A 15,739-nucleotide genomic window follows, 5' to 3' on the forward strand; every position below is an offset into this window, starting at 1 on the left:
CCTTCTGCTTTCCTCTGGTAGCTTTAGCTGACAAAAATCAAATGAGATTAGGGAAGTCCTCATTTATAAAGTGGGCTATCTGATGCTTTATCATGTAACATTTGTTTTGTCTTCATAGGGGAACTGCTCCTCCATAAAATGCCCATCTTTTCATTTTCAGTCAGTTGAAAGCACAAAATATGGAATTCAACATAAAGTTTAGATTTTTTAATTTTATATGTGGATTTAACCTAAATGTATTTGCATGTATTTGAAAACGGTGCTCAACCAGTTGCATTGAAAATGGGGTCAAAGGCATGACTCCTCTAATATTGTGTACTTGACTGACACCTGCTGGCAAATAAGTGTAATGCAGACAAATGTGTCAGTGACCATCAACATCAAGGGATATGGACCTGCTTTTGAGGCAAAATTCCCCTAAACTTGAAATTTAAACACATGTGTGTGTGTGTGTGTGGGGGGGGGGGGGCAAAAGTCTTTTTATTTTCAATTTTTTTATTTAGTTGTTGAGAACCAGAGATATCATTATAAACAGAAATAACAATCACACGCACATGAAAAAGCATGACTGCATTTGTGTCATGAGTGTGACGCGTACTATAAGATATCATTGAACTTCTAAACTTAGAAAATATTAATATGAAATCAACCGTGAAACATATCATCTTTAACAGTGATCAATTTTTTTTTAATGAATGAACGCACTCAGTCTGCATAGAGTAATGTACTGAGCAGGCTTGCTGATTACGTTTTGCAGTTGTTTGAAGAGTCAGTGAAGCTTACGAGCCTGCAGGACTGGCAGCTGGTGTCTGGGAGTTAACTTCTTGTTTTCTTTGGGAAACATCTGCTGCTGAAGTTAAACTGCAACAGAAGAAGCCAACATGCAGTTTTCATCTTCCCACCACATGTGGAGGAGAGCAACACTCAGTGGAGGACGAGGACAAGCCCTGCGTCCAGACCCTGAGCTCGAGGGGCAGGTGCTGCTTTTAGTCTGGTCTCTCCTCTGAAACCTGTCCAGCATGGTCGGACCTGTTGGGGTCCCCCCACCAAGACAGCCATCAGAATCACAGAGGACCACAAGCGGCGCAGCACATAGGGGAGGAAAAAAAGGACATGGTAACATGCCTGAGACTGTGTATGGTACCAGACATGTCCACCATTCTATCAGTCAGAATCCAAATGTCCTGAAAGAGACATTAAAAACATTTAGCTGCAACAACTGAATATTACTGTCGATACTTTTACATTTCATGTAATTTAAGTGAAATCACCTTTACGGAGATGATGAAATAAACTACAGCTCATCAATGATGACACTTACATGTCTTCAAGTCTTGTACGAGTCCTAGAAAGCAGTGTCAGATCCCTGAATGATAGTTGTACTTCCTGTACATCAACCTTTTGGAGAAGCAAATATGTTTATTGTTTTACTCAGTTGCAGCTAAGCTAAGAAATTGTAAATCTTGATTTAGAGTACAAATACAGAAGTAAAAAAAAAAAAAGGAGAAGATGGAGCTACGAGCAGTAATAAAGTATATGTACTCAGAAAACAGTACCACTTAACAATGAATCCCCCCGTGATGAAATGGTTGGAAGAGCTTTATTACATTGCTTTTTTAACGCTTCATAAATCAGAAACAGTGACTGTGTAAGTGACTGTCTCTCTCTTACTCTCTGTTTCTCTCTCTCTCTTTCTGTGTGTATATGTGTTTATATATATATGTACACACATACTATACATATACATAATGTACACACACCCACAGACACACAAACACACACACACACACACACACACATACAGTATATATGATTTTTTTCAATGTAAGAGCAACATGCTGACAAAAATTGATCATAGCGATTGATATTTCTGGTTAGAGCCAGTAACCTAAAGATTATGTTGGCCAAATTCTATTTCTGCCCATACTTTTTTTTCACTTCAGCTGAATCAATAAAGGTACCTTCAGAAACATGATGTACTTCTTGTACATCATGGTTGTACAGGGTTTTCCGCCATCTGTACCGCTTTTGGGAAGCTTCCTGGTCATCACACATGGCGGTAGAACATCTACCATCCACTTGCAGTGGAAACATACTTAAGTTTTCTGCAGCAAACCAGAAAATATGAAACAGGTCGCCAGTCCATCACAGGACCAACACATAGAGACAGACAACCATTCACACTCACATTCACACCTACAGTCAATTTAGAGTATCAATCAGCCTCGTCCCCTCTTGATGTCTTTGGACTGTGGGAGGAAGCTGGAGTACCAGAGAGAACCCACACAGGAACAGGGAGAACATGGAGACTCCACACAGAAAGATCCAGTCCCCGAGGATATTTCAAATTTTGAGGAAAAACGCAACATTCTTTATTTGTCAAATGGACTGACACAAAACAAGCTGAGTCTATTTTGATGTCAATTTTATTTTCTTTAAACAAACATTAAAAAAAATCAAAAGAACAGGGAAATAAAACAAGAACAGGGCCATCGGAGCTGCTGTTGTCTCTCTGCTTCTTATGCCAGGTTTTCTCAGGCGACTCTAGCTTGAGCTTTCCAGCTTCAGCCATCATTCTTTGTCCTTCCGTGGTCGGACAGCCCAAACACGCCGCTGCTGTGGGTGTGGCCCAACCTAAGCTTCTTCTTCCTGGAAGTAAATATTTGTCAAATAAGAAGTTTAATGGCAGAAAATGTATTTCTTCTTTACTGAAATGTATCATCTCTGAGTCTTTTAAGAGTGATGCAGGTGAGCCTACCTGTGCTGATCATCATTTGCAGTCCTGATTCCTCTGTGGTGGGGGGGTGCTCTCATCTCATCTTTAGATCGAGCCCTCTTCGTTCTCCTGATGTCACCTCTGTGGCCACTGCTGAGAGGAGGGTCCTGTTTGCTCCTCTTAGCAGGAGGAGGAGCAAACTCTTGGAATCGGCTGGCCATGTAGGAAGGAAATATTATTTTGTTTGGCGCTAGATGAGTTTGACTTTACTGAAAAAGTTTAATCTCTGAGTCTTTTAAGAGTGATGTAGGTGAGCCTACCTGTGCTGATCATCATTTGCAGTCCTGATTCCTCTGTGGTGGGGGGCTGCTCTCATCTCATCTTCAGATCGAGCCCTCTTCGTTCCCCTGATGTCACCTCTGTGGCCACTGCTGAGAGGAGGGTCCTGTCTGCTCCTCTTAGCAGGAGGAGGAGCCATCTGATGGAATCGGCTGGCCATGTAGGAAGGAAATATTATTTGGTTGTGCACAAGATGAGTTTGACTTTACTGAAAAAGGTCAATCTCTGAATCTTTAAAGAGTGATGCAGGTGAGCCTACCTGTGCTGATCTCCAGGATCTGCAGTCCTGATTCCTTTGTGGTGGGGGGCTGCGCTCATGCCATCTTTAGAGCATTTTCTCTTGATTCCCCTGATGTCACCTTTGTGGCCACTGCTGAGAGGAGGGTCCTGTTTGCTCCTCTTAGCAGGGGGAGGAGCAAACTCTTGGAATCGGCTGGCCATGTAGGAAGGAAATATTATTTTGTTTGGCGCTCGATGAGTTTGACTTTCCTGAAAAAGTTTAATCACTGAGTCTTTTAAGAGTGATGCAGGTGAGCCTACCTGTGCTGATCATCATTTGCAGTCCTGATTCCTCTGTGGTGGGGGGGTGCTCTCATCTCATCTTTAGATCGAGCCCTCTTCGTTCCCCTGATGTCACCTCTGTGGACACTGCTGAGAGGAGGGTCCTGTTTGCTCCTCTTAGCAGGGGGAGGAGCAAACTCTTGGAATCGGCTGGCCATGTAGGAAGGAAATATTATTTTGTTGGGTGCAAAGATATCTTTACTGAAAAAGGTCAATCTCTGAATCTTTAAAGAGTGATGCAGGTGACCCTACCTGTGCTGATCTCCAGGATCTGCAGTCCTGATTCCTTTGTGGTGGGGGGCTGCGCTCGTGCCATCTTTAGAGCATTTTCTCTTGATTCCCCTGATGTCACCTTTGTGGCCACTGCTAAGAGGAGGGTCCTGTCTGCTCCTCTTAGCAGGAGGAGGAGCCATCTGATGGAATCGGCTGGCCATGTAGGAAGGAAATATTATTTTGTTTGGCGCTCGATGAGTTTGACTTTACTGAAAAAGTTTAATCTCTGAGTCTTTTAAGAGTGATGTAGGTGAGCCTACCTGTGCTGATCATCATTTGCAGTCCTGATTCCTCTGTGGTGGGGGGGTGCTCTCATCTCATCTTCAGATCGAGCCCTCTTCGTTCCCCTGATGTCACCTCTGTGGCCACTGCTGAGAGGAGGGTCCTGTTTGCTCCTCTTAGCAGGAGGAGGAGCCATCTGATGGAATCGGCTGGCCATGTAGGAAGGAAATATTATTTGGTTGTGCACAAGATGAGTTTGACTTTACTGAAAAAGGTCAATCTCTGAGTCTTTAAAGAGTGATGCAGGTGAGCCTACCTGTGCTGATCTCCAGGATCTGCAGTCCTGAGTGGATCAGGACCAGGACTGCGCTTCCTCTTCATCTCTTGGATGCCACTCTTCTGTCCACTGTTGTGGGGAAGGTGGTCCAGACTGCTTCTCTTAGCAAGAGAAGGACAAAGCTTCTCACGGACCGGGATGGCAGTCCTGGGATGGGACTGCTGTGGAGCTGGCTGTGTCCTGATCTTAGCGATGGACATGATTTTGAAGCAGGACTGTGCACTGAAAGAAAAATCAAGTCATCCATTAGCCTTGAAAATATAACATATATAGAATGAATCATGTTCAAATGAAGCAAATGGATCAGTTTTTTTTACTCCATGGCCTGAATGGCCTGCTCCCGTCATCAACTCAGTGCAAATGTAAAACTTATTCAAAAAAACTTGCAGGATAAAATGCAGCAAGAGCTCATTATATGTCCCAGACATTACACATAAATCCACAATCACAGAGATAAGGGAGGAATAGTTCATCAAATTCAGAGCTTGGACTTACTAGGAGCTGCTGGAGTGAAACTCCGTCAGGTAGCTCATGCTAATAAAGGGGTGCTTCTGAGCCTGGCAGGGTGTCATCCGCTGGGACGGATCGAGCTGCAGCAGTCCTTTAATCATGTCCACGAACATGAGTGTATCTGCTCTCCTTGTAGCCTGATCTTTATCCCGGTTGAAAACGTTTTTGTTGCGCTGAAAAATCAAAAGAGAGTTCAGATGTATCACTCAGTTCTCAGAGTAAATAGAAACATCATTGGGATTTATTGAGCGTGTAACACCTTTATTCATTTCTACTGAGGTCACTTACATTCAGGAGATCATCCAGGCTGCTAAACCAGATTGCCCTGGTCTCTTTAGACTCAATCCCAGCATCTATTAGGATCTGTTCTTTTGACTGGGGGGGCAGAGATCAAAGTTATGTCAAGAGACACACCTAAAAACATTTATTTAATCCTCTCAAAATCCTCAGTCAAAACTAAACCAATGCTTTCTGTGTGTCAGTGTAGAGCCTGCTTCTCTTCCTCTGATTGGATCTTAACTCCACATGTCTAAACTAGGCACCAAGTACAGGCCAATTAGAGGTTGATTCTTTCGAAAAACCTATCAGGCGATGAAAACAACCATCATCTATGATCTCTCAGGAAAAATGATGAGTAAGAGATGTTGTTTGTTAAAATATGAAGCACTAGAAGAAGTGTGTGTGTGTCAGTAAGATTCAAGGTTTACTGGAGAGTTCCATACCTTTAATGTCCAGGTGGTGGTGTGAAGGTCAGAGCATTTCTGGAAGAACTTTTCTGTCTTGCTTCCAGAAGCCAGAAGGTTCTCTGGGAGCTGACCCTGCGTCCACATGATGTACCTCAACTAAAGATATAACACAAAGAAAGTCAGTTTCAAACAATTCATTCATTTACATAAATAATCAAGTATGAATGTTTCAATGAAACAGCTATATCTGTTGTCACATGGTTGGGCTAAAAGTGAGGTAGTTAATCGTCACGTCACAAATTACCTCCAAGTTCCTATGAAAGACACATCATTCTGACATACCATTGGAGCAACATGCCACATGTTCCCACTCACTATTTAAATGATTTTAAGTCAGTACTGAAATAAGAAATGAACATGTAACAAATGCAAAATGTCTGTCACTTTCTTCTTTTTTTGGTTTGCAGTTTTTGACTGTATGAACAGTGAAAGAATGTAAAAAGTTCATTCACTCGCGTAAAGATAAAATATACTAAATATACACTTGACAGGTTCAATAAAATCTTGATCCAAGTTCAAAACAGAACAGACCTGATGTGCTACTTACCATGTCATATTCATTCTTTCCGTAGTAGAGCGGTACACCAAGGTAAAGAGCTGCAGCGGTGCAGCCGAGAGACCACATGTCTATGGCCTCGTTAAACGGAGCTCCGAGCAGGATCTCTGGAGACCTGAGAGAGCATCAACAGTTAAGTTTCAGCCACCAAGACAATACTGAGAGATCAAATAGGGTTGCAGTTACTCACCGGTATGGCCGGGTCTGAATATATGAGCCCACCTTGGCAGCAGACACCTCAAAGGCCAGGCCCAAATCAATAACCTTGATTCTGTAGGGCTCATTCCGACCGACCAGCATAATATTATCTAACTTGAGGTCTGCATGTATGATTCCAATGGACTTAAGGTGTTGAAGAGCATTTGCTATCTGAAAAGTTAAAGAACAAGGTCAAAAATATTTCATCAGAAATCTTTTTTCTGAACTCTATTACTTGCAGAATTTGACATGATAGAAGATACCTGAGAGACGAGAGGCCGTATCTCTTCCAGGAGGAGAGGTTTGTTCTGTCTCTCACACATGAACTGCTGGAGACTCTGATCAAGATGCTCAAACTCAAGGCATATGTGTCCATTGTTGATGAAATGGCCATACCATTTCACAAGATTGCTCTTCTCTGAGTGCAGGCTGCTAATTTTCTTCAACGCCGCGATCTGAAAATTTATGAGACTAAGATTTTAAAATGTCACAAAGGAGGCGGTACACTGGTGCAGTGGTTAGCACCAGACTCGTGTCCCAAAGGATTATCACAAGTGTGGATGCTGAGAATCCTCAGGTTGCCTTCTTACCTCTTGAAGGGCCATTCCAGCAAAATATTCCTCATTCTTAATCATTTTGATGGCCACTGTCTTCTGTCTTCTGTCACTGTTTTCATCTGTCTTGATACATTTGGTGACGAGACCAAAGGAGCCTTGTCCAAGGTGGGACACCACCTGGTAGGTGGAAGTCTTGGAGCGTAGCCAGCGAGTCGTGGGCTGAACTGAAGAAGACATGTTTTTACACCAAAGACTTTCTGGGTGACAACTGATTCTGGTGGCCGATATGGGTGAAATGTTTTTACTGATGAAGCTGATTTCTTTTATATGGGCTTTCGATGTCACTGACACGTGTCTAAATTCCGTGCTCTGTGGTCTCTAAGAAACCAGTTTCTTTGTGCTTACTTTGATCTGTCAGTGATCTTAAACTGGATTGGAAGACTATCGATCTGCTCCAAAGAGGTTCTGGCAAACCATTCGTCACCTCAGATGGGGAGACAGCAACTTGCTCACACTGTTTACGGTGGTGATGGGAGGCTGCTGACTTCAAATGGAGAGATAGTTGGACAGTGCAGTACTTTGAGGAACTCCTCAATCCCACCAACACGTATTCCATGGAGGAAACAAAACCGGAGGAAGACTTCCTCTCCAAGGCACAAGTCGCCAAGGCAGTGAAACAACTGTGCGGCGGCAGAGCTCCGGGGGTGGATGAGATCTGCTCTGGGGATCTCAAGGCTCTGGACATTGTAGGGCTGTCTTGGTTGACTCATCTCTGCAACATTTCATGGACATTGGGGAGCAGTGCCTTTGGAGTGGTAGATTGAGGTGGTGGTCTCCATTTTTAAGAAAGGGGACCAGAGGTTGTGTTCCAATCATTGGGGGGGGGGGGGGGTCACACTCCTCAGCCTCCCCAGAAAGGTCGATGCCAGGGTACTGGAGTGTCGTGGTTGATGTCGTGGTTGATAGTTGAATCTCAGATTGAGGAGATTGGATCAGCTCTTTACTCCCACTAGGGTGCTGCAAGGGGCATTGGGGTTTTTTCAACCAATCCATATCTACTTTGTGGATTTAGAGTAGGCTTATAACCATGTTCCCAGGGGCGTCCTGTGTGTATGTTTGTGTGTGTTTGTGTGTGTGTGTGTGTGGAGGGGGTACTCCATGAGTTTGGGGAAGATGGCCCCTTGCAAAGGGCCTTTCAGTCTCTGTATCAAGGGAGTGAGAGCTTGGTTCACGTTGCTGGCAGTAAGTCAGACTTGTTCCCAGTGAGGTTTGGACTACACCAAGGCTGCCGTTTGTCAGGTTGTTGAGTTTGGTGGTGGAAGGATGTCGTCTCTGCTTTTTGTAGATTCCTCTTAGCTCCATCAAACAACGACCTCTCGCTCCTGCTGGGGCAGTTTGCAGCTGAGTGTGAAACAGTTGGGATGAGAATCAGCATCTCCAAGTCTGAGACCATGGTCCTCAAGACCAATCCAGAAAAGGGTGGACTGCCCACTCTGGGTCAGGGCAGAGGTCCTGCCTCAGGTGGAAGACTTTATTTATATTTTTTAACCTGTCCTGTTCAGCAGCTGGGGCAAGCAGCATCAATGTTCCTGGTGCCTTGTTGAACTGAAGCAGTTTTACTCTGCATTGGAGGAATCTGACAAACTCCTCCTATCGCCATTTATGCTTAATTTTATTTGGAATGGTGTTGGTTCATTGATGAAGCTACCGGACTGAGGCTCAGGAGTGGATAGAAAGAGAGAGCAGGGACAGGATAGGGAAGACAAGGAGGGGGGGGACAAAAACAACAACAACAATAGCAGAAAAAAACAAAAACCAAACCAACAAACAAAAAAGCAAACAAACAAACAAAAAGTTACAACTACAACAGAGAGAAGAAAAGAAAAAAAAAGGAAAAAGCATTGGTTGCAGAATTTCCAGTGCAGGCTTACCATTTGGTTTAATATAATTTTTAGATAAATGTCTGAGTGTGTGTTTATGGGTCAGTTGTGCGCCGCATGCTTGTATGTGTGTATACGCGTGTGTATGTGTGTGTGTATGTGTGTGCTACGGTTTGTCTTGGATGCTGTGCGTAGCTGGCTGTAGCTGATGTGGGGGGGCCAGGACATCACACCCCCAGTCCAGGATAGCAGGCAGGTCAGGACCAGGTCACCAGAGCACCCAGAAACCCCCAGGACACGGGGAGCCCCAGGCCACCCCTCCCCCCAGGAAACAGCCACAGGCCCAACCCATGCCAGGACCCGTAGGAAAGAATAGGAGCAGCAATGCCCACCTGGAAGCAACCCACAGAGAGACGGGGCAGAGAGGACCCCGGTCCCATCGAGCACCCCCCCACAGCATGAGCAGAGCCCAGGGGCATAGGGCCCCTCTGGTCCGAGACCCGACCAGAGCCCCCCAAGAGGTCCACCAGCGGTGAGGCTGACACCCACCCATCCATCGTCTTCCACTTATTCCTATTAAGGGTCGCGGGGGGGCTGGAGCACATCCCAGCGTCTACGGGCGAGAGGCGGGGTTCACCCTGGACAGGTCACCAGTCCATCGCAGGACCAACACATAGAGACAGACAACCATTCACACTCACATTCATACCTATAGTCAATTTAGAGTATCAATCAGCCTTGTCCCCTCTTGATGTCTTTGGACTGTGGGAGGAAGCCGGAGTACCAGAGAGTACCCACACAGGAACAGGGAGAACATGGAGACTCCACACAGAAAGATCCAGTCCCCGAGGATATTTCAAATTTTGAGGAAAAACGCAACATTCTTTATTTGTCAAATGGACTGACACAAAACAAGCTGAGTCTATTTTGATGTCAATTTTATTTTCTTTAAACAAACATTAAAAAAAATCAAAAGAACAGGGAAATAAAACAAGAACAGGGCCATCGGAGCTGCTGTTGTCTCTCTGCTTCTTATGCCAGGTTTTCTCAGGCGACTCTAGCTTGAGCTTTCCAGCTTCAGCCATCGTTCTTTGTCCTTCCGTGGTCGGACAGCCCAAACACGCCGCTGCTGTGGGTGTGGCCCAACCTAAGCTTCTTCTTCCTGGAAGTAAATATTTGTCAAATAAGAAGTTTAATGGCAGAAAATGTATTTCTTCTTTACTGAAATGTATCATCTCTGAGTCTTTTAAGAGTGATGCAGGTGAGCCTACCTGTGCTGATCATCATTTGCAGTCCTGATTCCTCTGTGGTGGGGGGCTGCTCTCATCTCATCTTTAGATCGAGCCCTCTTCGTTCTCCTGATGTCACCTCTGTGGCCGCTGCTGAGAGGAGGGTCCTGTCTGCTCCTCTTAGCAGGAGGAGGAGCCATCTGATGGAATCGGCTGGCCATGTAGGAAGGAAATATTATTTTGTTTGGCGCTCGATGAGTTTGACTTTACTGAAAAAGTTTAATCTCTGAGTCTTTTAAGAGTGATGTAGGTGAGCCTACCTGTGCTGATCATCATTTGCAGTCCTGATTCCTCTGTGGTGGGGGAGTGCTCTCATCTCATCTTCAGATCGAGCCCTCTTCGTTCCCCTGATGTCACCTCTGTGGCCACTGCTGAGAGGAGGGTCCTGTCTGCTCCTCTTAGCAGGAGGAGGAGCCATCTGATGGAATCGGCTGGCCATGTAGGAAGGAAATATTATTTGGTTGTGCACAAGATGAGTTGGACTTTACTGAAAAAGGTCAATCTCTGAGTCTTTAAAGAGTGATGCAGGTGAGTCTACCTGTGCTGATCTCCAGGATCTGCAGTCCTGATTCCTTTGTGGTGGGGGGCTGTGCTCATGCCATCTTTAGAGCATTTTCTCTTGATTCCCCTGATGTCACCTTTGTGGCCACTGCTGAGAGGAGGGTCCTGTTTGCTCCTCTTAGCAGGGGGAGGAGCAAACTCTTGGAATCGGCTGGCCATGTAGGAAGGAAATATTATTTTGTTGGGTGCAAAGATATCTTTACTGAAAAAGGTCAATCTCTGAATCTTTAAAGAGTGATGCAGGTGACCCTACCTGTGCTGATCTCCAGGATCTGCAGTCCTGATTCCTTTGTGGTGGGGGGCTGCGCTCGTGCCATCTTTAGAGCATTTTCTCTTGATTCCCCTGATGTCACCTTTGTGGCCACTGCTAAGAGGAGGGTCCTGTCTGCTCCTCTTAGCAGGAGGAGGAGCCATCTGATGGAATCGGCTGGCCATGTAGGAAGGAAATATTATTTTGTTTGGCGCTCGATGAGTTTGACTTTACTGAAAAAGTTTAATCTCTGAGTCTTTTAAGAGTGATGTAGGTGAGCCTACCTGTGCTGATCATCATTTGCAGTCCTGATTCCTCTGTGGTGGGGGGGTGCTCTCATCTCATCTTCAGATCGAGCCCTCTTCGTTCCCCTGATGTCACCTCTGTGGCCACTGCTGAGAGGAGGGTCCTGTTTGCTCCTCTTAGCAGGAGGAGGAGCCATCTGATGGAATCGGCTGGCCATGTAGGAAGGAAATATTATTTGGTTGTGCACAAGATGAGTTTGACTTTACTGAAAAAGGTCAATCTCTGAGTCTTTAAAGAGTGATGCAGGTGAGCCTACCTGTGCTGATCTCCAGGATCTGCAGTCCTGAGTGGATCAGGACCAGGACTGCGCTTCCTCTTCATCTCTTGGATGCCACTCTTCTGTCCACTGTTGTGGGGAAGGTGGTCCAGACTGCTTCTCTTAGCAAGAGAAGGACAAAGCTTCTCACGGACCGGGATGGCAGTCCTGGGATGGGACTGCTGTGGAGCTGGCTGTGTCCTGATCTTAGCGATGGACATGATTTTGAAGCAGGACTGTGCACTGAAAGAAAAATCAAGTCATCCATTAGCCTTGAAAATATAACATATATAGAATGAATCATGTTCAAATGAAGCAAATGGATCAGTTTTTTTTACTCCATGGCCTGAATGGCCTGCTCCCGTCATCAACTCAGTGCAAATGTAAAACTTATTCAAAAAAACTTGCAGGATAAAATGCAGCAAGAGCTCATTATATGTCCCAGACATTACACATAAATCCACAATCACAGAGATAAGGGAGGAATAGTTCATCAAATTCAGAGCTTGGACTTACTAGGAGCTGCTGGAGTGAAACTCCGTCAGGTAGCTCATGCTAATAAAGGGGTGCTTCTGAGCCTGGCAGGGTGTCATCCGCTGGGACGGATCGAGCTGCAGCAGTCCTTTAATCATGTCCACGAACATGAGTGTATCTGCTCTCCTTGTAGCCTGATCTTTATCCCGGTTGAAAACGTTTTTGTTGCGCTGAAAAATCAAAAGAGAGTTCAGATGTATCACTCAGTTCTCAGAGTAAATAGAAACATCATTGGGATTTATTGAGCGTGTAACACCTTTATTCATTTCTACTGAGGTCACTTACATTCAGGAGATCATCCAGGCTGCTAAACCAGATTGCCCTGGTCTCTTTAGACTCAATCCCAGCATCTATTAGGATCTGTTCTTTTGACTGGGGGGGCAGAGATCAAAGTTATGTCAAGAGACACACCTAAAAACATTTATTTAATCCTCTCAAAATCCTCAGTCAAAACTAAACCAATGCTTTCTGTGTGTCAGTGTAGAGCCTGCTTCTCTTCCTCTGATTGGATCTTAACTCCACATGTCTAAACTAGGCACCAAGTACAGGCCAATTAGAGGTTGATTCTTTCGAAAAACCTATCAGGCGATGAAAACAACCATCATCTATGATCTCTCAGGAAAAATGATGAGTAAGAGATGTTGTTTGTTAAAATATGAAGCACTAGAAGAAGTGTGTGTGTGTCAGTAAGATTCAAGGTTTACTGGAGAGTTCCATACCTTTAATGTCCAGGTGGTGGTGTGAAGGTCAGAGCATTTCTGGAAGAACTTTTCTGTCTTGCTTCCAGAAGCCAGAAGGTTCTCTGGGAGCTGACCCTGCGTCCACATGATGTACCTCAACTAAAGATATAACACAAAGAAAGTCAGTTTCAAACAATTCATTCATTTACATAAATAATCAAGTATGAATGTTTCAATGAAACAGCTATATCTGTTGTCACATGGTTGGGCTAAAAGTGAGGTAGTTAATCGTCACGTCACAAATTACCTCCAAGTTCCTATGAAAGACACATCATTCTGACATACCATTGGAGCAACATGCCACATGTTCCCACTCACTATTTAAATGATTTTAAGTCAGTACTGAAATAAGAAATGAACATGTAACAAATGCAAAATGTCTGTCACTTTCTTCTTTTTTTGGTTTGCAGTTTTTGACTGTATGAACAGTGAAAGAATGTAAAAAGTTCATTCACTCGCGTAAAGATAAAATATACTAAATATACACTTGACAGGTTCAATAAAATCTTGATCCAAGTTCAAAACAGAACAGACCTGATGTGCTACTTACCATGTCATATTCATTCTTTCCGTAGTAGAGCGGTACACCAAGGTAAAGAGCTGCAGCGGTGCAGCCGAGAGACCACATGTCTATGGCCTCGTTAAACGGAGCTCCGAGCAGGATCTCTGGAGACCTGAGAGAGCATCAACAGTTAAGTTTCAGCCACCAAGACAATACTGAGAGATCAAATAGGGTTGCAGTTACTCACCGGTATGGCCGGGTCTGAATATATGAGCCCACCTTGGCAGCAGACACCTCAAAGGCCAGGCCCAAATCAATAACCTTGATTCTGTAGGGCTCATTCCGACCGACCAGCATAATATTATCTAACTTGAGGTCTGCATGTATGATTCCAATGGACTTAAGGTGTTGAAGAGCATTTGCTATCTGAAAAGTTAAAGAACAAGGTCAAAAATATTTCATCAGAAATCTTTTTTCTGAACTCTATTACTTGCAGAATTTGACATGATAGAAGATACCTGAGAGACGAGAGGCCGTATCTCTTCCAGGAGGAGAGGTTTGTTCTGTCTCTCACACATGAACTGCTGGAGACTCTGATCAAGATGCTCAAACTCAAGGCATATGTGTCCATTGTTGATGAAATGGCCATACCATTTCACAAGATTGCTCTTCTCTGAGTGCAGGCTGCTAATTTTCTTCAACGCCGCGATCTGAAAATTTATGAGACTAAGATTTTAAAATGTCACAAAGGAGGCGGTACACTGGTGCAGTGGTTAGCACCAGACTCGTGTCCCAAAGGATTATCACAAGCGTGGATGCTGAGAATCCTCAGGTTGCCTTCTTACCTCTTGAAGGGCCATTCCAGCAAAATATTCCTCATTCTTAATCATTTTGATGGCCACTGTCTTCTGTCTTCTGTCACTGTTTTCATCTGTCTTGATACATTTGGTGACGAGACCAAAGGAGCCTTGTCCAAGGTGGGACACCACCTGGTAGGTGGAAGTCTTGGAGCGTAGCCAGCGAGTCGTGGGCTGAACTGAAGAAGACATGTTTTTACACCAAAGACTTTCTGGGTGACAACTGATTCTGGTGGCCGATATGGGTGAAATGTTTTTACTGATGAAGCTGATTTCTTTTATATGGGCTTTCGATGTCACTGACACGTGTCTAAATTCCGTGCTCTGTGGTCTCTAAGAAACCAGTTTCTTTGTGCTTACTTTGATCTGTCAGTGATCTTAAACTGGATTGGAAGACTATCGATCTGCTCCAAAGAGGTTCTGGCAAACCATTCGTCACCTCAGATGGGGAGACAGCAACTTGCTCACACTGTTTACGGTGGTGATGGGAGGCTGCTGACTTCAAATGGAGAGATAGTTGGACAGTGCAGTACTTTGAGGAACTCCTCAATCCCACCAACACGTATTCCATGGAGGAAACAAAACCGGAGGAAGACTTCCTCTCCAAGGCACAAGTCGCCAAGGCAGTGAAACAACTGTGCGGCGGCAGAGCTCCGGGGGTGGATGAGATCTGCTCTGGGGATCTCAAGGCTCTGGACATTGTAGGGCTGTCTTGGTTGACTCATCTCTGCAACATTGCATGGACATTGGGGAGCAGTGCCTTTGGAGTGGTAGATTGAGGTGGTGGTCTCCATTTTTAAGAAAGGGGACCAGAGGTTGTGTTCCAATCATTGGGGGGGGGGGGGGGGGGGGTCACACTCCTCAGCCTCCCCAGAAAGGTCGATGCCAGGGTACTGGAGTGTCGTGGTTGATGTCGTGGTTGAATCTAAACCACTATAGTGGTATACTAAATTGACTATAGGTATGAATGTGAGTGTGAATGGTTGTCTGTCTCTATGTGTTGGCCCTGCGATGGACTGGTGACCTGTCCAGGGTGAACCCTGCCTCTCACCTGTAGACGCTGGGATAGGCTCCAGCCCCCCTACGACCCTTAACAGGATAAGCGGAAGAAAATGGATGGATGGACCGAAAAAAAATCAACGCAACAGTTGCCATTAATCTTTCTCAGTAATGATAACTTAATTTGAAATGCGTTGAACCAACAAACAATACTACATTGGACGAATTAGCTTTCCCTCTTCAGTCAAAGCTTATTTTAAGTACTGCTTACGAATTTTTAAGTTGGTAACTCAATTTTTTTTTTTAAGTAGTTCAATTTGTTTTCTAGTTAATAATAACAATGCACACAACTTTTTAAGTAGCAGTAATTTAAAACTATACATATATACTTTTTCTTTCTTTTTCTTTTTTATATTTTTTGTGCTTTCAAGAAAGACGGTTCAACCACTGCTTTTGTGCAATTAACTGCTTATTTTTATTTTGAACTTGAGCATTGCAAAAACAAAGGGAGAAAACAAAATTACATTTCAACTGGTCCTCTGTGCCAAAA

The 15,739-nt window shown here is 44.5% G+C and overlaps 2 protein-coding genes across 14 annotated transcripts; both read right to left on the reverse strand.

Moving 5' to 3' along the window:
• Positions 1 to 2,415: 2,415 nt before the first annotated feature.
• LOC147254431 (homeodomain-interacting protein kinase 1-like) lies at positions 2,416 to 7,320 on the reverse strand. 6 transcript variants are annotated; one of them, XM_086216049.1, is made up of 15 exons: positions 7,049 to 7,320; positions 6,722 to 6,913; positions 6,451 to 6,629; positions 6,252 to 6,375; positions 5,681 to 5,800; positions 5,247 to 5,333; positions 4,944 to 5,131; positions 4,428 to 4,670; positions 4,150 to 4,320; positions 3,869 to 4,042; positions 3,596 to 3,766; positions 3,315 to 3,488; positions 3,037 to 3,207; positions 2,759 to 2,929; positions 2,417 to 2,649 (listed from the first exon to the last, which is right to left on the reverse strand). In XM_086216049.1, exons 1-15 carry the CDS (start codon positions 7,250 to 7,252, stop codon positions 2,565 to 2,567), a joined length of 2,454 nt encoding a protein of 817 aa, XP_086072175.1. In that variant the 5' UTR covers positions 7,253 to 7,320; the 3' UTR covers positions 2,417 to 2,564. The 6 variants fall into 6 exon arrangements, with proteins under 6 accessions (XP_086072177.1, XP_086072178.1, XP_086072180.1 ...); XM_086216051.1 differs by lacking the exon at positions 4,150 to 4,320 and having other exon boundaries at positions 2,416 to 2,649; XM_086216052.1 differs by lacking the exon at positions 3,315 to 3,488 and having other exon boundaries at positions 2,416 to 2,649.
• Positions 7,321 to 9,818: 2,498 nt separating this feature from the next.
• Positions 9,819 to 14,448, reverse strand: LOC147254432 (homeodomain-interacting protein kinase 1-like). Of its 8 annotated transcripts, none has more exons than XM_086216058.1 (14): positions 14,179 to 14,448; positions 13,852 to 14,043; positions 13,581 to 13,759; positions 13,382 to 13,505; positions 12,811 to 12,930; positions 12,377 to 12,463; positions 12,074 to 12,261; positions 11,558 to 11,800; positions 11,280 to 11,450; positions 10,999 to 11,172; positions 10,823 to 10,896; positions 10,445 to 10,541; positions 10,167 to 10,337; positions 9,819 to 10,057 (listed from the first exon to the last, which is right to left on the reverse strand). In XM_086216058.1, exons 1-14 carry the CDS (start codon positions 14,380 to 14,382, stop codon positions 9,973 to 9,975), a joined length of 2,109 nt encoding a protein of 702 aa, XP_086072184.1. In that variant the 5' UTR covers positions 14,383 to 14,448; the 3' UTR covers positions 9,819 to 9,972. The 8 variants fall into 8 exon arrangements, with proteins under 8 accessions (XP_086072184.1, XP_086072181.1, XP_086072188.1 ...); XM_086216055.1 differs by having other exon boundaries at positions 10,445 to 10,615; positions 10,723 to 10,896; XM_086216062.1 differs by lacking the exon at positions 10,999 to 11,172.
• Positions 14,449 to 15,739: the final 1,291 nt, after the last annotated feature.

Source organism: Aulostomus chinensis, chromosome 10, assembly GCF_037954235.1.
Source record: "Aulostomus chinensis isolate RoL2024-O1b breed Wild chromosome 10, RoL_Achi_v1.0, whole genome shotgun sequence".
In the NCBI taxonomy this organism is placed as follows: domain Eukaryota; kingdom Metazoa; phylum Chordata; class Actinopteri; order Syngnathiformes; family Aulostomidae; genus Aulostomus; species Aulostomus chinensis.

Excerpts from the sequence above, each read along its gene's own strand:
- LOC147254431 (XM_086216049.1), bottom strand. The coding sequence starts at position 7,252 with ATGTCTTCTTCAGTTCAGCCCACGACTCGCTGGCTACGCTCCAAGACT. Across the intron at positions 5,801-6,251 it reads GAAAGAATGAATATGACATG|TTGAGGTACATCATGTGGAC; the intron begins GTAAGTAGCACA and ends TTATATCTTTAG. Across the intron at positions 4,671-4,943 it reads TTTCACTCCAGCAGCTCCTA|TGCACAGTCCTGCTTCAAAA; the intron begins GTAAGTCCAAGC and ends TTTTTCTTTCAG.
- LOC147254432 (XM_086216055.1), bottom strand. The coding sequence starts at position 14,382 with ATGTCTTCTTCAGTTCAGCCCACGACTCGCTGGCTACGCTCCAAGACT. Across the intron at positions 13,506-13,580 it reads ATTCAGACCCGGCCATACCG|GTCTCCAGAGATCCTGCTCG; the intron begins GTGAGTAACTGC and ends ATGCTCTCTCAG. Across the intron at positions 10,058-10,166 it reads GCAAATGATGATCAGCACAG|GAAGAAGAAGCTTAGGTTGG; the intron begins GTAGGCTCACCT and ends ATTTACTTCCAG.